We start from the raw sequence: 23,257 nt of genomic DNA, 5'->3' as shown, positions 1-23,257 counted from the left end.
TTCTTATCATTTATTGGCTGACTATGAAGTGTTTCTTTTTATTTTACAAATGTATAATTGAAGTTACATTTATGTCGGTTGGCACCAGAATATAAAATTGTATTTGAAAAATGAGAAACCTTATTATAGCTCGCTAGTCCACTTATTAATTTGTATTTCATTATTTCCTTGTATATTCTTCTTTCATATATACTATATATGTTATATATTCACTCTAAACATACAAACATACAACAAGTTGTATTCAGATATCAGAATTTTTTCTTAAAAACTACATAACATGTCGCGTGTGAATCATTATTATTATTGGTTATTAATTAACGTCTAAAACGTAAAAGTAAGAATAAATTGACCTTTGTTAATCTGTACGAAACTACCTATCAGGTCACCATTGCATTCATTATTAGAAGAGAGTAATCAGATGTACTCGAATTTCAGTTATCTAATTATTATAATACATGTACATTTTAATCGCTATAACAACTGTAATAAATTCCAAAGCACACTGAGAAGTGGATAAATTCTTTCTCTATCGATAAACCATGAACAAGGTTCAGAATAATGTTTGATTCTCATAACCATTAGAATTATGTAACATTTTTAAAGTCTTACAATTGTTGCTTGTAGCTTTTATGAATATTACCTTTACGACAAAACGTTTTGGGCTCTATATTTTTCGTTGTCTACGCTTCTGCGACAATCAATTTCCCACTTAATCGCTATACATAAATTCGAAGTAAACATCTTTGATCGTTGATTGTTCTCTCATCTCGTTTGATTACATTCAAAATATTAAAAGACGTCCTTCCTATTTAACAATTTAATTTAATGACACAAATTAGATTCTCACTAGCAAATTTCTTTAACATTATAATAATAGCGTTCAATTTATTTTATCAAGATAAAATATAATTTCCTTGATTCGTTTATAGTTTTCGTCTTTCTGGTAATTTTTTACTAATCATTGATAATTATTGAAATTAGTAATCTAAGTCAACCAAAGATGTTTAACCGCTTCATCTCTCGCATAGTCTTCAGAGATACTTTTGTAATAAGCACATAATCAGACATCTTCAAGATACTACAAGAGTAATTAATAATATTGTAAAAGATTATTTCGTTACGCCCTCATTATCATATTAAAATGTCTTTTATACCTTTAACGCGTCATCTAATTTTTTCAGATAACTTTCTGAAAAAATTTACAGGACGCAAAATTAACAAAAATACGTGTCTAATATTTGTACAACGTTGATGTAATAACATACGATATATCTATAAATAAACATCATGTAATTTAGTACTAACAATGCAATTAATATATATTTATTTATATATATATATATATTTAATAGAAATATTCAAGTGAGGATACGTGGCGTCTAATTTATTTAAAACGCTTCTCGTTTAAAAGTCATTTTATAATACAGTATATCCTATTTGTTCACGTAATTTCTTAGCATTGTTGGCACATATTTAGTCAAAAATTCACGCGCATTTATTTTTCACGTACACATTTACACACGCACACGATCTACGTATGTCTAATTTTTGTCCTTTATAGCTATTTGACTTTTTAATCGTCGGCAGTTATATATATTTGTAAAAGTACACATTTATTTACCGTATTGGACATTTCGCTTCCAATATTATTTTTATTGTACTATCTATCGTAATATTTATTTAAGAACTTTGGCATAGTCGGATAGATCAGACGTTGATGTCCCATTAAGAACTAATAACTTAACGAATATTTGTCAACAGCATAAAATATTGTATAAATAAAATATTCAACGTAAAACATAGTGATAAATGGAACATCCGAAAGAGACAATTTTTATAGATATCTATAATATAGATAACTATATAAAATTCATTCGAAGAATTAACAATATCTTCTAGATCATATTCTGATTTATGATTTAGATGTTATGTGATATGAAAGCGTAATAAACGGATCGAAAAGTATACATTGTATTTTTAAATTAATTTCGTTTAAGTGAAAGATTTATTTACAACTAATAATATGACAGCAACAAAATCTTTGTATTTTTGCTCATTGAATTAAATACAGTAAGCGGAAAGAAATTGTTCCTGTTTAGATTTTTCTATACAGATCAACTAGAAGTACGTAGCAATTCGTTTCGCATTCACAGTTCACGAGTGTTGTTAAAAAGTGTCGGTACTTGGAATGAAATTCGTTGTTCAATGAAGACGAGAGGCTATCGTTTTTTCTACACGGATCAACAATCGCTTACATGGCAAGGGCTTCAAGTGCTCGTGAACGTTTGTGCATAGCTACTGAAACCCTGGCATCGGCATTCGTGTGCGCCAACCGCTCAAGTGGTTCACAAACGTTTGTAAGCCACTTAAGCGAATGTTGGATATGTGTTAATAGTTTCACGACTTCTGCGAACAGAGTGCTCCAAATATTCTTTGCCCAGCAACAGATTTCAGAAGAGTAAATTAACTTTTCACAGTTGATTTAGTTCCATACAAATGTAGAAATTGTGCAGAGCATATTTTTATTATTTTGTTAAGTGGGCACGACATCCAAAGATGTTCAAAAATAGATAAAGTTTGGGTATCTTGTTGGAGATAATTAAGGAATGAAAAATTTCAATCTTTTCGGATGATATCAATGTAGCATTCAGCTTTACTTTTCAATTTTCTTGAAGGAAAAAATGATAAAAGGTGATGGTTTTCTTTATCATATACGATACCTCTTCTGTTAGTGATCCGTTAATTTGTCGCATACGTACTTCTGGAACAATCCGTATGAGGATAAAACATTTGATAGTTTTATAAAATAGTTTGCAAATAAATGTGTACAATATATCTATTCTACCGATATTCTATCAACATTTTAATCAAGACTTTGTCCTCGTAAAGTAAATTAACATTGTATACATATAAAATAAGTATAAATATTTTGTACACGTGTTATCAACTTTGATTGAACGTCGTAATATATAGTACGAAATATTGCAATATTTATCCCTAAGAGACGTATAAGGAACTAACGAATCGAGATTATTATCCTTGTTCATCGAACAACGTAATGTTAAGTAGTTCACCGAAGTAAATCGCATTTTAATTCGTGTCCGTAGCGCTGATGGAAAATATCTCAATACGAATCTCTAATTCAAGATTTGAAATAATAAATTCTGCCAGAACAGCCAAGGAAAAAACGAACAACTGGAAGAACGTTGAATAAATTAGAATTAAAATTTAGAAGAAATTGGAATTAAAACCTGCTAAACAGCTACATAAAAGGTATTTGATTTTCTAAATGTTTTGAACAGTGATTTCGCATTTTACATATATGTATGCACTTTATATCTAATTTGCCCTAGTGAGGACAAATGCGAGGCTAAAAAGACGTCTTGGCACCGTTAAATAATTTTTCGTATGTTAAAAAATGACAGTTTTTCGTTACCTTGACATTATATATCGTAATTTACGATGAAAAATCGGAAAACGTCGGTGAATCGCTGTAGACGTGGAACGTTTGATCTTCGCTTGGGAAGATGTTAGCTTCAGTTTTGTAAGACTCCACTTTGTCGGAGATGTAACTGAACGTTCCCGTGCGATTTTTACGTGCTGGATCGCCCGACTCAAAAAGATAATTATAAAAATGTAAATTAGAAAAGTTTACTCCTAGCGTATAAGTATTAGTAAGTAAATACTTATTCGATCAAACTATATAATTTCTCTATAACGGAACGATATGCATGTGAAAAGGATCAACTTCTATGAAATAAGGATCGGGAAAGTCTCCTTTACGTTTCTTTTTAACAACGTTTGATCGAAATTTAGATTGGGGCTTGTAAGACTTAGTGAAACATCGATCACCTGGTCGGAATCGCTGGAAATCGACTTCCGACTTCGATTTCGGCAATTTTCCGCGAACATCGAAGGACTGGAAATGTCTCTTGATTCTGACACTTCTTGGATAGTAGAGAGCTTACGGTCCTCTTCGTCATCGTCGTATATCTCCACGGTGGTCTCATGAATTCTGGCCTGACACTCTAGACAGGGAGGGATGTGTATGAGAGAGACCTAGCTAACCGAGGTCTCCTCGACAGACGGGCTCGCCAGTGCTTGTGTCTCACCGTTGACATGTTTCACTTCGTCCTGGCTTGGACGTGATGCCGGTGGACTGCTCCGAGAACAGGAGGTCATGCTCTGCATTGTTTGACTACGACCGCCAGTAAATCGCATGTTGTATACTGCGCGGTTACCACTTTGAAGTCCACCCGTCTACAATAGTTTAACGAAACACTTAAGATGCGAAATATTATATTATAATATTACACCGAAAGTATAATTATTCTTATTAACTTAGAAATTACAACTTTGATTAGAATTATGTTCGATTATTCTTACGTTAAATCATTTGGTAGATCGAAAATATTTGAACAATATCCTAAATAAATGTATTTACGTAACAATATAATTCACGGTTCTTTTACAATGCTAGTAAAATATTTTTGAAACTTGCGACTTGTATTCGTGCCGTAAATTCATCGAAATAGATATTGATTCTTATGAAAGTTAAAGAATTATCACTTACAATGTTTTTAATATGAAACTGATGTAAGGATCACGTGAGGAGAGGTAGCAGAGATAGCAGTTTTATTTATTTGGAAATAAAAACGTGAAGCGCCATAAATTAATAAATTCCCAGCAGTTTATGTGTTCCTTTATTAAAGTAATTCGTCAAATCGAAATAAAAAACGCATAATACTTTGAACAGTAGAGTGCAGTGAACTAGTTCCTAAAACATATCTTTTTCCAATTGATTGTATTTAATATCACTCGTTAATAAGAACAGCTACCTACTATTAGAGTAATCGTTTTGTTGCGATATGCTTTTTCTTAAATTTTGTATTACTCACATTAACATGTCCAGGCCGAACATTTTTATATGGTTGAAAAAGTACCAAATATACTTTCGGAGTGAAAAGACAACCGAGAGCTACTGACGCAGAAATGTTGATGCACATGCACATGCTTGCGATTTGTACCTGTAAATTTATATTTACGTTCGTTTAATTCTTATTTCACCGAGAGCGGAATAACGATGAAGATAATCAAAGTAGATGAACATTTAAAATATGAAAGATCGTTATTATCTTAAATAAAGTTTAAGTATAAGTTTTTAAGTAAAGCTCTTGAAGTAAAATTACGAAGAATGTCACAAATTAATAATACATGAAAATATGAACAAATATAAATACATTTGTAATACAATTCATTTTGTATTTTCTTGCTGCATGCCTACAAAAAGGTTTTCTAATTTGTACTGTTATATATATATATACACACATATATGTATATATATATAAATAAATATATAAATATATAAATACATATATAAATAAATTACACATTAAACTGTTTCGAAACAATAAATTTACAAAATCGTATCGAATTACCATTAATTGGTTCTCAGTTTGATACGCATAATCGCAAGATAATACGTGTCTCCTATGATTTTAGATACCGACCTTGTAGTCGTTGTTTGAGCCAAAGTAGATGGGTACGAAAGCTAACCATACAATGCAAGTTGAATACATTGTAAAACCAATGTATTTCGCTTCGTTGAAATTCTCCGGTATCTTACGTGTTTTGAATGCGTACAAAGTGCACATAAGTATTAGAAACATATTGTAGACGAGGGACATCATCAACGAAAACGTGGAGACGCGGCATGTGAGCACTGCTGATAATGGATACGGATGAATTTCCGTGGTATCCGGTGGTTCAATGATTAGCCAGACGATAACACCAACTAATTGCACTGCGGTGATCCCTATAAAAACGGGAGTTACATAATACGATACCAAGAAGGAGAACAAGTTAATCATGCCGATTACAGAAATCTTTTTTTTATCAAAATATCCTTTGAAAATTGTAAACTCACCGATAGCGATTACAACTTGGCTCTTCGGAGACGTATAAGAAGGCCTCTTTATACTCTTAGTTCCTTGATTGAATATGCGTGATATACGATTCGTTTTAGTTAGTATCGCGCTATAACAGATGCTTAAGCACAAGCCAAGACCGATTCTCAGATAGGTGCAATTCCATGTAGTTGGCTTGCTTAATATCACGAAACTCATGCCGTAACACGATAGAATCCCTACTAGCAATACGTAACATAACTCGCGTCCAGAAGCCATAATTACCGGAGTACGATTGAAACTGGAATGTAATTAGTCAATTAGTATTAATAAAATATAATAAGAGCGAGGTTCGTATTCCGAGGTAACAATTTTGGGAAAATACGTTTTATAACATTTAAATTCTTGAAATTATTAGTCGCATACTTTTTACGTTAAAAAACTGGGACAATTAGACTGCAAACATACCGAATGAAAACTATAGTTGTAAACAAAGTACTAAGTATGCCAATGGATGCAAATATTAATGGCACCAATGCCCACGGACTAGTCCATGGAATAACTTCTGCTGTTAGTTTGATGCAACTTGTTACTGTTTCATCCGGAGCATATCCTGGACCACAGCTGCGACAAGTGTCATTAAAAACGTAAGCGTCTTCGCGACATGCCACGCAACTCCAACAACAGGCTTCCTGGAAATATCGTTACGTTACAAAGTATTATTTATAAGAATATAAAGTTAAATAAACTTCACACATGAAAATTAAACTATAGTTACTTTGAAAGGCAGATAGAAGGATATTAAATCGAATTATTTACTCGTATTATTCACCTGAAAATTGCGTACATGACCCAGCGGGCAATTATCGCTGCATAAACTTCGAGGGATGTGCATTTCTCCGGGTCCTGTCGCCCACCTTGTCATGTTAATATCAAGGTCCAACCTGAGAATAAGAATTGCAAAATTTCATGCGTTTATTATCGAGATTTATATGAAATATCCGTCGAAATTTCGTTAAGATAGATTAGCGATATTTGGAGGAGCAGCTGGATAGCTAATTTAATAAACTCGGATCAAAACTTTTTATAATTGTAATGCTTTACTTACTCCTCTTTCCATGTACCGATAAGAACATAATCGAAACGCCCATCTTCTTTTCTTTGATACTGATATATATTATAAAATCCATACGCATCGCCATCGGATTTGAATTTAATTTCAGTACCTTGACGACCTGAATGTTAGTTAAAGAAAGCGCAAATTAATTGTATGTACAGGTCTATCCACAAAAAATAATGTTTGGTAATGACACGATTTAAGGTGAAAGAATGACAAATAAATTTATTTATAAGATATCTGCAGAAGTAAATTATCCAATTTGAAATTGTAAGTAGAATTAGAGAAGAACAGTACGATGGAAGATTCTACGGAGGAACATAAAGACGACACTTACCGATAAAACTAACATTTCGAATGTGTTGAAGAAGTTGTTGACCGTCCGGGGCTGGACGAAGATCTTCGCACAAATAATGGTTAGTTCCAGCATTGTTTATACATTCTTCGTTTATTAAATTATGAACGCCATGCGCCATTGCGTAAACTGCATCAACTAAAATCAATCAAGCATAGTGTTTTTAGTTTTTTGGAGAGAAAAGAAACGTAGATTTTAGCTGCAGCTAAAAAAATCATTCTATCTCCTATGTTTTTCTATTATTTGGATTATTCTTTTACGTATACTTTCCCTCTGGATATTTTCATAATTAAATGGAACTGTTAAAAGATGAAATTTAATTTCTACGTTCTCCTTCAGATTTGCTTAAATAATTTCACAAAGTCATACATAAATAACAGATATATCTCTCACCGACAAATGGCACCAATCCTTCTTGCTCATAATCAATTAATTTCTCGTTACCAGTACAGGGTGTCATGCCAGCAGACAGATTTGCATTGAAGCTGCATTTGTGATGCTGAGACCAAAATTCTCGAAACCAAATATTTCGACAATTTACTATTTTTCCAGGCAATTTTTTATGCGGCACGTTACTTTCACTCTGACCATCACACTCGTTATCCACTCTTGGTCGAAGGCTTAAATAATAGTCATCAAAATCTAAAAATAATAGTTACTTTAAAGCATTTGAATGTATCTACGATATCTTTAAAACAGAGATTCAATTTGAGAATATTACACAGCTTATTAAAGTGCTAGCGTTAGGTTTAATATTGAAATTTACCGAGAAAAAATGAGGTTTTCACCGCACATGTCTAACAAAGCAAACAGGAGCTGCGATCTCACATAAATAATTAATATCTTTGATCAAGATATTTTTCTTTGATCCTACTCATTAACCCAATTGATTTTGATCTCAGAAGTCTCGCTTTGCAATTAGCCAATTGAAGATACTTGTACTATCTCCCAAAGATACCTTACGAATCCTTTTTCTTTTATCTTTCTATCTTATCCAGAAACTTCAATTTTGCTCAGAGCATGGAGAATTTCAAACAAGCTGAAGTTCCCTTCTAATTGGATAACTATCAATCATTTTTAAGGCTCGTTTTCTCGCGTTTTACTCAGACGAATCTTTACTTTTTCAAAGTATCATATGGAAAACCTCATTCTTGAGTAATGTTTGTAAAAATTTAAACAACACAATCGTCCAGAAGGGCGAATGGAACCAAAATGCTGCGATTCATAGATTTGTCACTCGACCAAGTATTCGTAATCAATTTACCTCGAAGGGATGTTCTATAAGGCAAAATTGTGATCGCACCCTCCGCCGCGAATTCTTGATCTCTCACTGGATATACTTTAGCACCCCACGAATCGCTACCTATCCACATGAAATGGCCTGTACGATTAGCTCTAACAGTTGCCTGTAGGAGTTTCCTGCGAATAATAAACAATTTCTTTTTGAATGAGAAACAGCAGATAATTCTTATCAATTAACATAGAGAGAACTGCTAGACAATTGAAATGTTTGTTACATGACGACGCATTTTATACAGTTCTTTTATATATATGTTACACACTTAGCAGCATAGAATTAACCCTTGACATCTTTAATGAAAGATATGGTTGATATTGGACCAGGTAATATCGTTGAAAGAAATGATTAACGACCTGCTTGGAAATGACGTGCAAAAACGGTTGAGTGGAGTAAGGAGAGCAAGAAGCAGTCGATTTTTACCTTATGTTATCTTCATCGACGAATAAAACGACACCCCTGGCATTGTGTTTCGAACCGAGTCTTTCGACAATTTTATCGAAATCTTCGGCTTTCGCATTTCTCAATATCTTCTCGCTGACTGCTACGCAGATGCTATACTCCGTCGACAATGAGGTGAAACTGGCAATACCCTGTACAGAAAGGACGAGTTACAGTTAATCGAGGTGGTCGATTAAACAATATAAAGAATGTTTTTACGAAGGGATTTTTTTATTATTAGTCAGAAATGCTGTTAAAGTAGTTAGATTTATGGCCGGAACTTTTGACAAGTCTATTGTTGAGAATGCATTAATTAAAACTTTTATAATCGACCATAAGAGTTAGATATTATATTGCGAGCGAGGAAAGTCAAAAAGTTCAAATTGATAGGATAAGGATTTAAGATGCGTTCGAAGAGATTGATAAGCTTCTTTAAATTTACATCTATTAGTCTGTCACGTCATAGACAATGGACGATATCCAAGGAAAATTAAAGTAAAATTTGTACGATATTGTGTTGCTTCGTGAAAAATACTTGGAAAATAGGCAATTCAATTTGCATAAATATTCACCGTCTACTGATCAACTTAAAAAGTTGTATTCCTTATGTAAAACGCAGGTTATTAAAATATTAATGCGACGAGAAGCATAAAAGATTACAAATGTACGATATATGATGACGGTATTTTTTATAACGGATCATTCCAAGTCATTATCCTGCAGGAAATAGAAGCGAAGATGAGTATAATTAGAGAAAAAAATGGAATTGTTGATACGCATGAAGAATGTACAAGTATTAATTACCTTCTCTCCGTAATCACCTTCAACCGCAACCGTAGATACGTATTTCCAACCGAGTTGATGAATGATTTCCACCATGGCTTGAGCTTGAAAATTATCTGGCGGCACTACCCTGCTAAAATATTCGAAGCGACTTTTATCCGACAATTCTGTGCTCGTTGATGCGTAGCTTATCTGTGGTATCTGAAACCGGTGTAATAATCATCTCTCTTTCCACGTTTCAACAAATTTTTTATAATATTAACGAACGAGCGTTACTAGGTTTTGTAATAGAGGTATTTAAAACATTAATAAAATCCATTCCCTTTGACATGGAACACGCGAATAATCGAAATATATGAAAAATTTGATCTACATAAACGAAGTTAAATATACAATTTTTGAAGGACATGGAAAATATATATTATCCTTTTCTCGAAGTTCGAACAGAAGAGCTTTAAACAGATTTTAACGCTGATGAGAAATGGTAGAAAGTTCGAAACGAGTAGTTTCTAATTTTTTCCACCGAATCGCTTCAAGGGCTATTAATTAACTTACTGGGTTCGCGTCAGCACCCGAAATAGAAGAACAAGAAACAAAACCGCGAACAACGCGTTGGATTTAAACGATCTAGCCTGACAAACAACGCTTAATTGAATTAACGCTCGGCAAATTACGCTACAAAGCTCAACGTGTTTGATACTTTTTGTATAGCTGCACATTCTGTTTGCGATTTTTTAATGAAAACGGTAATGTGTTCGGTGTTGTGTTACGAATGACAAAAATTCAAGATTACAACATTGTTACGCTATTTGTACAGGACACTTTTAACTGTTCATACTCTGACAGTGTTTCATAGTATTGCTCGGATTAAAATATTGCCAGAAACGAAATACTCCTGGCCCTCGACTAAGATTTATACGTATCATTTCTTTTAAGATCTCCGAGGTGCTATAAAGCTCAGTGGTACCAGCACTCAGAGACACCATATTTAATTACAGGAAGAGGAAGTTTCGTCGCATGAAAGTACATGGTAGCGGAGTAGTTTTTGTTTCCGCGAATTCATTTCCTTCGTTTTTCTTTCGGCAACTTGTATTCTTGCGCTCTTGATTAATCACTCTTATAATTGTTTTTCACAGGATAACGACGATTTCATACGTTCCATCTCTTCACATACATCCGCCCTTTACAGTTATTTCACCGATAATTTCAATATCACGGGATAAATCAAAGAATGCGATATATTCGGGATAAGAAACATCGAAAAATGATTCAACAGTTTGCAAACTGATGATCCATCCTTAAGATTCTGAAATTTCCATTGGAAACATTTTTTCACGCAGCTTTGAAGTTGGAATCTTTTGATATGTATGATTTTATATGATGTAAATGCGTTCAAAACCGTGCAGGTGGAAGAAGCATGCGAAGTATGTGGGCGGATGGGTTGAACGGTATTAAAACGAATGGTAAAATGCAAAACGGATTTCACTGATTTATTCGAACATTTCTTTGCAAGCCTATATATGTAGCTGAATATCTGACTGTAGTCTTGCGCGTAATCGTTTAGCTTTGATCGGTCGAGGGAACAGCTATCGAAAGACAATAAATGATTTTGAATATTCGAATTTTACATATTTCTGGATAAAAAAAAAAAAAAAAGATAACGTGAAACGATGAAAAATCTGTCCGCTATTTTAACGTATCTTTCCTATACTGATAAGTAAACATACGAATTTTTCACTTCGATGAGAATGATTTTTAACTACTGACCTTGAATAATCGCAGAATATTGGCTACCATAATGGAGACTACGCTAAACGAAGCTCCTATAACACCGGTGACAGGTTTATGGGGCACATACATCGGTGGTTTGTCATTTTCACATTTGTATTCCGATATATCCTGAAAACGAATAAAAGAGAAATCACGCGCGTTTGTATTGTGTCTATTCTACTTGTCGATGCTTTGAATTAAAAACTGATATCGCATAAATGCATATGTACATGTATATATTGTATAAATGGAAATCATTTAACGAACAGACTGTATCGAGTTATGGTATATCAGAATCAGTAGCCTATTACACTTTGTACAAAAGAACTTTATTGGTTAACGCGAATGTGGAAATTTGTATGCATAAAAATATCCATTTGAATTTTTGTTAAATCAAGTTGACCATTTTTCATCTTTTATTTCCACTGATTTCTCTTTTACAATTTTATATTCATTCTGCTTGTTCTACTAAAAAACATTGTGGAAATATACTACAACCATCTATTTTGCTTAACTAAGTCACTAAAATAAAAGCATAATTTTCAAACAAGCTTTCGCTTCATAGTTGGATAAATTTTTCAAAATAGATATAGAGATATTTCCAGAAAAACACGTACAAAATGTTGGCAGCGTGATTGAAAAACCAGTGATGTTTCATGCACAAACAAATCGCAAATACGTGTATGAAATAAAATTTTATCATACCTAGTTTTATACGAGGAGCTGAATGTTGGCAGTATATTAAATATACATACGTGCGATTCGCTAGAAAGCATATATCGTTGCCTTTTGTAAATGAAAATTTAATGAAATTCTCATTTTAATTTTTAATTTTCATAAAGCCTAATTATTAATCGTTGTTGCAACCGGAGCAGAAAATGTGACGCCCAAGTAATTTAAAACTTATTTCTAAGGTACAGATACAGAGCTATGAAACGTTCAATTGATCGACTATGGTTATTGATTCGTTTACCAGTTCCTTCATCGACAATCTCTATTTAACATAAAATTATTATCTCGTGTTCCAAATAATAATCGATCGTTTATTAATAGTTATAAGTCTCCGGACGAAATTTATGTAAAATGAGGGATAGGTAATTGGAGCTCAGTTTGTCGTTGAAGAGTTGATGGTTACGAGTCTGGTCAATGCTAGACTTATGCTACTTATACATAGTAGCAGCGTCCGTCATGCTTGAAACGGACGGGAGATGACAGAGTATCGATTCTAAATTTTCTACTTCGCGTCAGATACCAAAGAAATAGTGGTCTCTGCAAAGGTTATATCTGCATCAGTGCTATCGCCGCATCTAGGTATATAACGCCAAAGCATGGAAGTAGCAGATGCTCTTCTGAATCATTTCCACTTCACTAAGAATACTAAATGACACCGCGTAAAATGTTCTCCAGCATCTTCGATGTTGTTTTGCAGAGTAAATTAAAGAAAGATGTAGTCTTCTTCAAAGTTTTCGTTGTAACTTAAACATTTTCCGATATGTAAATCACTCGTACTATACGTGTACATTTCTGTTGAAAAATTTTGCAATAGTCATCGTATTAGTTTAAAAATAGGAGAATATAAATAAATGTTGAGAAAAATACCATTCAGAAATATGATTCACTTTGAATCTTCGTACGACAGAAAATTAATTAATTAATTAATAATAGTGACTTATTACGAATTGTTGATCTGTAAGAGCAATTGTAATTATATGAAATAATTCTTTGAGAAAAATCAATAGCCTGTAATATGTGTTTTCTTCCTACTACGTTATCATCGACCGATAGTCGATACCTTATTAAAATTCGTTAGAAGAGGTAATTTATTTGAGTAATTTTCAATCAAGTCTATCGATTAATTCTATTACAAATGAATATTATTTTTAAATACGTAATATCCTATAAAATTTACTATACATAGGGCTTCAAGTGTTAAACGGACTGAAATTGATAAATCTGGTCTATTAATTTCTGGTGTTAGATGGGTAAAGATTAATCTACTGCCTTGAGGGTGTACTTAAACTTGATAAGGTAATCTAAGAAGATACTTGATTTTGTATAATTTAAACATATATTTTACATACACTTACGTTATTTTAAATATTTATCGAACAACTATGATTTTATTTTTTCTATCTTTTGTGTCTTAGCTTAGCTTTATGGATAAATTGGTTGCATCTATTCAGACTGTACCTTTTTACTAAAAAACAAAAAAAAACATATAATATGTAATTTATTATTATTCATATTTTTTTCAATTGGATATTTTTTAAAACGTTTGCTTACAGGCGGAGAGATTTCCTATCGTAAATCCTACAGAAGAATACTCGAGATACTGCATCGTACAGAATTTAGATCTATCTGACATAATCATGGTTTCAACAAGTAGAAAATATGAATGAAGATGGTGAATTCACATATTCTGAAGACAAATCTGGCGATAAAGTCGCGCATAAAATGATTTCTCAAAAGGGAATATGCAATCGCGTAGGAGGAAGACTTGTAAGGAACATTACAGTTATTTTAACAGAGAGAAGGGTAAAAGGAAGAAATCTTCGAATAAAACTGTCTCTTACTAATTTGTTATGTTAAACGATATCTATCACGTGAAAGACGACGTATGAGTTATCAAGTTAGTAATGGTATTGCAGTGCTAAAGATTAGATACGTCTCTCCTACAAATGTAAAATTTATGAGCTTAAGATGTTTTAATACTATACATGTACTTACTTGATTCATATAAGATCTGACGAATTCCATACTCTGGTCAAGTGCATATGTATCGCTGCTGCAGGAGTCGAGAATAAGCGCGCCTAACGTGGTGTTTGGCAATAACTCATCGTCTGAATTTATTTCATCGAGAACGTACAACATAGCCTCCAAACGTTGCATTCCTTTTTCTTCTTTCACTGCACCGCATGGTGATTGACCGATAGAACTTGCCACCTATGAATAAAAATATGATTATGAATAAAATCCATGAATAATATGATAGATTTCCAGTATATACTCGATAATCGTGTTATACCTTACACTTACTTTTTCAAGATAAATTTAACAAAAGTTGCTTATTGAATTGTATGCTACCGCATATCAAAAATATACAAGTCATACATCGCTTACATAAATAGATTAAAAAAAAGAAAAAAATGTACACTCATGTGAAAATATATCATAGAGTTGGAAATAATTCCGTTTCTACCTTCGCATTTTTGTGTATGTACGTAGCGAATTGTTAACAAGTTGAAAAATTCTTATGAAATCTTCAGATTTCTTTGTTTTCTCCCGGATTATTCTGGCACATTTTTTTACTAATTTATTAATTACATGTTTATTTATTTCGGCTAGTTCGTTTGATAATATTTTTTAGTAAACAAGGGTTTATTGATTTTATAGCGCTCGGCAATGTTTTTATGCAAGTGCTATAAATGCTCGAACCAGTTATAGTCGGGATTTTGTGCTTACTGCGACGATAATTCTTTCCGTCGAAAAATTTCCTTGTAATTTTACGTTTATGCGTGGGATAATTGTTTCGTTAGAAAATAAATGGATCCCAGGGGTTCATTCTTTTTTCTCAGCGGGCTGTTGTACATTTTCTCGTAGTAATTTTTTCATATCTCTGTCCGTGTTAATATGTCTTCTATAAATTGTAAATCGTCTGCCGTAATTAACGAAAAGCAGCCAGGTATTAGCGCAGATCCACTTCGATGTTTAACGGTTGCACTAACCACGATGATCTAAAAACCTCTGCCCACGTTTTTCATTGGCTAAAAATTTATGAAGTTTGTAGAATAAAAGTGACATTTTTGAAAAAAGTTGTTCATTCCCGTGGAAAACATTTATGAAATATTTAAAGACGCAAAAATGTACAAAATGCACTTGTGTGCAAAGATATATAAAACTAATTCGTTTAATTCCTACCGTGTACTCTAAATATATTTAATCGCTGAATTTGTTTAATCGTCCTTCTCAGAATCACTCGGTTTGCTATAAATGACTGTCTTTTTAATACTCATTGTCAGCCTGCCTGGTGATATCCTATCTCTTTTGCTCGCATACAAATTTATATCTTTTGGGTAAAAAGACGGAATTCAGGTTTCAATTATGTACAAGAGATTAAACAATTTTTTACCACCTCTTTGCTCTCGTATCATGCGATCCTATCGCACCATAATTCTCCGTGGGCGTGATCTTAGACGGTTTTCTGCAGTTCCATTTCGTTTCAGATGATTTACTATCTTCGGAAAGCTTCCTGCGAAGATATTAAAATCTGACGCGATTTCTCCAAACGTGTCTTCTTTTATCCGCCTATTAAATATACCTAAGTGATCTTTTATGTAGGCATAACTTCGCAAACTTTCCACTCTTTAAATTCACAGTTCCCTTTAAATGCGAAAGTATAGATTTGAGAATCGGCGCTGTAAAATAAAGCAAATATTCCAGCAATTCTTATTGTATTTATTTTATCGTATGTGCTTTCTCTGGCAAGACGGAAAAATAAGAAAAATAAAATACTAAAATTACTCGGCAGAAAACTGTCGCACTTGCTATCATTTATGCAGCAACTGAGTCAACTCGAGCACCTATCTTCCATGTAATGCAAGGTGTTCCATGTTTTGGAAACTTTACCGGTATGTAAAGCTTCGTTAAGTAGTTATAATGAAAATACGAAATACAGAAAGAATAATATAAACTTTGGTGACACGTTATCAAGAGAAACCAATCTTTCTTAAAAATCATAAAATTCAATCTATGGTTTCAGATAAGGAAAACAAGTTAAGAAGAAAGAAGAAAAGAGGAATATATCAAACGAATATGGATACGTGTGGTGAATTGATACAAAGAGATAATTGATTCATTAAGATGAATTGGAATCAAAATGAACTTCATAAAGTAATAAAATTAATATCTTGAAATGAAATATTAGCAGGTAAGTAGTAACTGCCTGGTACCTTATATCTTTACCATAACTTTTTAATGAAGTTTCAAACGATCTATATTTATATAACGTTTTTGTCTCATTTATACTTATAGAATATCCTAAAAAAATTTGGCCTCGGAGAGCTTAGAGCACCACGTATACTCTAACACCTGCATGTTTCTTCTGTTTCTATTTCGTTCTGCCTTTAATCCTATTCAAGTAAACTACACAGACATTTTCAGGACACATTCGATCAGGTTGTTATTTTATGGACTAAGGATACATGAGAACCTGAATCAGAGTACTACGTTACTAGCTCTGGATATATGGCATGGCTTATTTCCAACTGTTAACGTGCATGTACATTGTACATCGTAAACAATTAGCTGCATCTAAAAGAGAATGTGCCTGATGAACCCTATAAGCTAGCAAACTTTCGTTAAACATTGAGCGAGACAGTTGGACAGTTTTCCTCGTTACTTTGGATAACACAAAAGCTGTTACAACTCGTTCATACTTACAAAGTGGAAGAATTACAGTCACATATTCTCTTCTATTATAATATCGTTGGAATAATTTGTTACTTGATATCAAAGAGAATATAAAACGTATACCGTTAATCTTACAGACATTTCTTCATAAATACAATATAAAGTTCGTTATTTATGCGTTTATGCAGCGTTAGCAAATTTCTTGGAAACTTTTTTAAACTGCAAAACTATCAGAATCTTCGTATAATTTTTAACATTTACAGTATTTAATTAATTATTCCAACAAATGGATTGCAAATAGAAAAAGATATTCTTTCAAACATCACTCTGAACGCATCTAATGTTACGAAGTTTTTCTTTGGGATCTGATGTTTGTTATCTTGTGATAAGTTCCATTTTCTTGCACAAATACGTTTGTCTATCAAGGAAAAACTGACCTTAGAAGATCGAATCGTCTATCTGACCTATTTTTAGTACGCGAAGAAAACTTAAATGCGCGCCTGTCGTGATTTATGTAGTAAGTACGTACATGTTTCTTTCTCTTGATATTGGGTCAGTCCATAAGTTCGTGCGCATTTCTGTACATTTGTGAAAAACACGTGATCCGTAAAAATCGTCTTACGAAGATGGAACTCAAAAGCCACCGTCAAGATGACAGAGAATTATACGCATAAACATATTGCAGATTGAAGACAAGCTTAACATCGCATTTTCAACTATTCTGTTAGATTATAGTAATACGAATTTTGTGGACCAAATTGTTAAACGATTAACAAGTTGTTATTGTAGTTATTATAAACAGTTGCTTCTACTTTATATAGTATACATAAAATAATAATAAAAATATATATACATTCGTCCTTTTTTCATAACAAATACTATACATCGTTTTAAAAATTACATCTCAGCTATTACTTCGATAAAAATGTATGATGATCGACGATGATCCAGCGTTTTTGTTTTTTTTTTTTTTTAATATGACAATTTCGTCAAATTACTCCTCTCTATGTATTATTAAAAGACAACGAATTGTAGGCATTGTATGACATTTATGTACGAAAGGAAAGACCCTAAGTTACTAATGCTATAATAATATCTGTCGTATTAGCGTCAAATAAGAATCGTATAAAATGAAACAACCGGTAACATTTCGTGACTCGGTGCATTCACTTAAAGATTAAGTTAGGGAAGAAAAATGCATTTCACGTTCAACTCTCTGGAGCTTCTCTGAAACATGCCAGTTCTATCGATACGTTAGAAGGGAAAAAAGAAACAGAGTCCAATATTTCCGACTACGTAAAAGGACCACGTGGAATAAAACGTTTCATCGATCAACATTATATAGCAAAGAGCACATTACCTTGTCTCGTTAATTAATACCTTTTGCCAATTGTAGAGTAATTAAAGTAACTTTTGTTACGTGATATAGTGTGAGAGTGTATTAATGTTAATTAAAATAACGCGATAATTAAAAGAGCACGAAATTTTTATCCAGATATTGTTAAATTTTTTTAGTCGTTGTGACTTCGTGAAGAACAATCATGCAATATGCGATCCGTCCGAATAAATTTTGGAAGCAATAAAACGGTGAAACAAATTTTAAATTAGCTTCTGACAGATCGTTATAAAGATCAGACTTTGACATTTACGTTCGTAATGATTTGGGTGGAGAAAGGGAATGTCCTGGTTCTACAGAGTAGCTTGACTGTGTAAAATTTTCGTGAGAAAAACCACCTTGACTTTCGTGTCGCTTGCCAGCGTGAAAGCATCTTCGAAGGAAATCAACTTATGGAGGTGAAAGTAGATACTTGCTCCTTTAAAACGTATCCAGGCGAATTATTGTATGATTTTTCTTCGCCAAGTTCTAGCAGTTCGACAATTTTTCGATCAAAAATACCACGATCCATTACCTTCTACGTGCGATGTCACAATTTTACAGAAATTTATAAGAAACGAACGTTGCGAATTATATAATAATTAATTCATAGAATAATATGAAAGAAAACGGTTGAAAAAGTTGATTGTTTACAACGTAGCATCTAAATGAATATTCCTCGCACTTCTTTTCTCCTTCTATTAATATTCAGCGCCATGCATTTTGAGTTTAAAGGATGTTAAAAAATTTGTTTCACGGAATACATATTCCTTTTCAATAATATCGTACAGCTGTTTCCTGTTCACTGAAACTTTTCAGCGTTCGTGTTTCATTTGATACGACTCTCTTCTAAAAATTTTCAATTTTCCTCTGCAGAGATAATGCTCATTTTGATATTTAATAATGTAGTAATGTGTATTGTAAATGCCACGAAGCTTTCATGTATCCTGTGTAGCACTACAATAAGGCAAAATGCGTATTATTTTAGTGTTAATAATACAACAACAACATATATATATATATATATATATATATATATATATATATATATATATATAATTAAATTAATGGAACAAAGTAGAATGAATGAAATATGTCAGTATAGTAACAGAATTTGCTTGGATATTATTTTATAGGAAAAGAAGCTATACATTCAGCATACATACGTAACTGTTTTTCACGAAAATTCAGAGAGGCGACGATGTATGTATGATCTATATTTACGTTTATTCTTCCCTCTGTTTTAATGGAATGGAGAATTTTTTAAATGGGATGTTTAAATATTGAAACTAATAATTTATATACGATGATGCAAACGATGAAAATGTAGAAGCTATATAGTTCGATATTGGAATATAAAAACAAGGGTGTTTAAATTTCCAATAGAGATGATCCCCTTTGATGGGAGGAAATTTTTATTTCGTAGTAGAAAGTTAGCAGTTCATGTGTATAATACTTCAACCACTGTGTATTCAAAGTATTAAAAGTATCGTACAGGCGATAAAGTAAAATAGATGAAACGTAAAAATTTATAAGGTTTGTTCATTTTAATGAGTCTATTGCGCAAGAGAATTTATTAATACCGCCATCTTATAACTTACAAAAGTTCTCTAATAATACTCTTTATTTCCGAAATATTCGTTTCGGAAGTGAAACTGTTACGTAATTTCTGAAGTTAGTCGAAGTTGGTAAGTGGCTTAATTCCTTTTCGCCGAACTTAGTAATGAAATTTGGTGACACAATGAAGCTTCGAGTACCGTAGAATTTTACATTCATACGTCAATTTCAGACGATTTGTTATCTATAGAAGATACAATAGAATTATACATACTTGTTCGTGCATAGGAAAGATTCCTCCGAGAATTACATCACCATTGATACGTATAAGCTTCGAACCATCCTCGTCGCGTCCCTTTCGAATGTGGCACTCGCTTACTATGATAAAATGTAAGATCCATGTTAAAATCTTCCCCACGCTCATCTTGTACGCGGTAGCTCCGATTCTTTCCTAGTATCTGCAACATGAAATTGAAAAATTACTTTCCTCCATTGTAAATAATTAATTTCTGCGGAATTTATCACAACACGCTCGTACAAATTTGTTTACTTTATTTTCGTACATAGACTGCTATCCAAAGGTTTGATAAAAGATGGGTTTACATTCATAATAAATAAATATTATATAATATTTGATAAATAGTAAAGAAATAGGAATAAAAGTAAATCATATAAATTCAAATTTGGTAAATAAAGTTATTAATAGAATCATTAATCTCTGTGCGACTCTACGAAATTCAAAATTGGCGAATTGGTCTTTCTGCTCCTTCGAGTTTTATAGGCTACCATGGAATACTCGGTTTAGAAATTAGGATGCGACATCAAGTACAAAATGACTAGGTGCTAGGACTGTACTCATTTGTTGTAGTGTCTTTGTAGAGTCATTCTGGGATACTAGCTAGTATATACAAATTCGTAGGGTTGTTGTTCCTGCGAGCTATGAGAATGTTTGAAAGCAGTTAGACCCCAGGTGTTCAGGCGTTTAATGAGACCGTTAATTGTTACGACGCGTCTCCAGGTTTATAATACTTTGATCCTCAGGAGTTTAGAATTGCATTTGTTACTAAATTCGCAGTAATACATGACTTCTACATTTTCACTCTCGTTACGAAATTAATATCGTTTGTCACAGTTATCTGCTCAATGGACTGGTTCCATCGCGTGCAATAAAATGAACGAAACTGCAATAAAAAGAATATTTTGATTAAATCTGTTAAAACTTGACAGAATACGACAATATTATTAAAAATTGGTACTTTGAATATTCCTAGAATCAAGCAGGTAAAGAAAATTGTTCCAGACAAAGACCATCTGTTATTGCAGATGCCACATATAATTACAACAATTTCACAGTAATTGGATTCTCTGTTTTGTTAATGAAATGCTATTCGTTTCTATATAATTCGCACACGTATTGGGAACGGTTCGAAAGATCTCGATATTGGTTGATCTGTGATTGAAAACAGAAGAGGATTAATTAGAAGTTTCAAGCCGAATTAAGAAAAAGATAAATTTATTCGTTTCATTTGGCTATTTCGTTCAGACTCGTTCAGTTCAGTCGCTCGATTAAATTAGTAACATTTGCAAGGAACAGTCGATCCCTGCAGAAGACCTGCAAGTTCAACTGCGTTGACGGGAAGCAACGTTCAGCTACTTTCGAAACAGTCAGCTTCTTAAAGTTATGTAAACTCAGTTTTCCCAAGTATTTTGGGATTGCTGCTTCAAGCATAACGTCGCGTTATGAGACGTAGCAAAGTTCAACAGCCTCGTAACCCTAACAAACATTGTATTAAACGCTACAAGATTGCACAGTTAGTTGTACAAGAGGATGCATTTACAAAAGACAGTAGGTAAATTGAAGGGGAACAAGATGATCCAAACATACGCTGGGATTAAGAATTCGCGTGGATAACGAATGGTTGAGAACCAAACGAATATTTACGTTAGAGCACTAGTTATAAGAAGCAGCAGCGATTCAGAGAATGCACGGTGAGACTTAGGCGTGCATGGTAACAGATGGCTTCACTGTCATGCATCGTGTTATGCCATGCATAATGCTTTGTTGTGCGTATGAGATCTTTGAAAGTATAAACCGATTGAGAAAGTCAACTGTGTATTTTCAGAGAGTTGGTCAGAGTGAGAATTAACCCGTAATTGGGAAACTTTCTAATACGCGCACGAATACCTGTCATTATTGAGAGTATCGCGTATCGGAAAATGGTATGATATTAGGTTTTCACTTCGAAGGAACACGAATATTAATAATTACAGCCTCGTCGCCGCCTGTTCAATACCAGTTGCTGTGTTGTAATCTCGCTCGTAGATTCGACCACCTCAACACGTGGCCCCTTGATTGATGTAGATGCACATTGCTAAGGTACTGTTAATCACGGGAAATTACCTATCATAAATTACGAACTGACTGATAACCCACACTCTCATTCAGAATGGTACAGCGACAAGAAACATTACCTAAATATGACGCGCAAATTTTCACGAAACTTGGCACATAACTTTTTTTCCCCATAATTTTCTATATTTAGAGGAACCAGCTTAGAGAACGTTTAAAGAAATTTAGAGAATGAAAGCCCGCAAAGAGATAGAAAATACATTTTCTTAGAATATTTCGGAAACTGTTAGAGATAAAAGCAGTTCTACTAAAAGAAAATAAAATGGAATTGTTATAGTTTTGAGTACACTGATCGATACAATTTTCCACCCTCTATAAATTATTCGTTAATTAATACCTTAGAGAACGTTTAAAGAAATTTAGAGAATGAAAGCCCGCAAAGAGATAGAAAATATATTTTCTTAGAATATTTTGGAAACTGTTAGAGATAAAAGCAATTCCACTAAAAGAAAATAAAATGGAATTGTTATAGTTTTGAGTACACTGATCGATACAATTTTCCACCCTCTATAAATTATTCGTTAATTAATACCTTAGAGAACGTTTAAAGAAATTTAGAGAATGAAAGCCCGCAAAGAGATAGAAAATACATTTTCTTAGAATATTTTGGAAACTATTAGAGATAAAAGCAATTCTACTAAAAGAAAATAAAATGGAATTGTTATAGTTTTGAGTACACTGATCGATACAATTTTCCACTCTCTATAAATTATTCGTTAATTAATACCTTAGAGAACGTTTAAAGAAATTTAGAGAATGAAAGCCCGCAAAGAGGTAGAAAATAAATTTTCTTAGAATATTTCGGAAACTGTTAGAGATAAAAGCAATTCCACT

General features: G+C 32.9%; 1 protein-coding gene and 1 long non-coding RNA gene across 2 annotated transcripts in view; one reads left to right on the top strand and one right to left on the bottom strand.

The window, feature by feature from the left end:
• Positions 1-361: 361 nt before the first annotated feature.
• The window catches only part of LOC139993311 (metabotropic glutamate receptor 7), a 43,390-nt gene continuing 20,494 nt past the window's right edge, over positions 362-23,257 (bottom strand). The window contains exons 2-18 of the mRNA XM_072014933.1: positions 20,288-20,471; positions 14,400-14,615; positions 11,670-11,801; positions 9,924-10,103; positions 9,102-9,271; positions 8,646-8,800; positions 7,775-8,023; positions 7,364-7,519; positions 7,018-7,144; positions 6,742-6,853; positions 6,378-6,601; positions 5,930-6,210; positions 5,514-5,818; positions 4,902-5,030; positions 4,116-4,263; positions 3,856-4,031; positions 362-3,616 (exon numbers count right to left, since the gene is read on the bottom strand). Of these exons, the coding sequence (XP_071871034.1) occupies positions 3,461-3,616; positions 3,856-4,031; positions 4,116-4,263; positions 4,902-5,030; positions 5,514-5,818; positions 5,930-6,210; positions 6,378-6,601; positions 6,742-6,853; positions 7,018-7,144; positions 7,364-7,519; positions 7,775-8,023; positions 8,646-8,800; positions 9,102-9,271; positions 9,924-10,103; positions 11,670-11,801; positions 14,400-14,615; positions 20,288-20,437 (3,066 nt within the window). The 5' untranslated portion in view covers positions 20,438-20,471 and the 3' untranslated portion in view covers positions 362-3,460. The remainder of the gene's footprint in view (positions 3,617-3,855; positions 4,032-4,115; positions 4,264-4,901; positions 5,031-5,513; positions 5,819-5,929; positions 6,211-6,377; positions 6,602-6,741; positions 6,854-7,017; positions 7,145-7,363; positions 7,520-7,774; positions 8,024-8,645; positions 8,801-9,101; positions 9,272-9,923; positions 10,104-11,669; positions 11,802-14,399; positions 14,616-20,287; positions 20,472-23,257) is intronic.
• LOC139993317 (uncharacterized) lies at positions 11,682-14,401 on the top strand. The gene is made up of 3 exons (XR_011801357.1): positions 11,682-11,767; positions 13,591-13,700; positions 13,958-14,401. It is a non-coding gene; the product is annotated as an uncharacterized lncRNA (long non-coding RNA).

This window comes from Bombus fervidus, chromosome 12 (assembly GCF_041682495.2).
Source record: "Bombus fervidus isolate BK054 chromosome 12, iyBomFerv1, whole genome shotgun sequence".
Classification (NCBI taxonomy): domain Eukaryota; kingdom Metazoa; phylum Arthropoda; class Insecta; order Hymenoptera; family Apidae; genus Bombus; species Bombus fervidus.
Note: the sequence above shows the minus strand (reverse complement) of the source record. Positions and strands in the feature narration are given on the sequence as shown.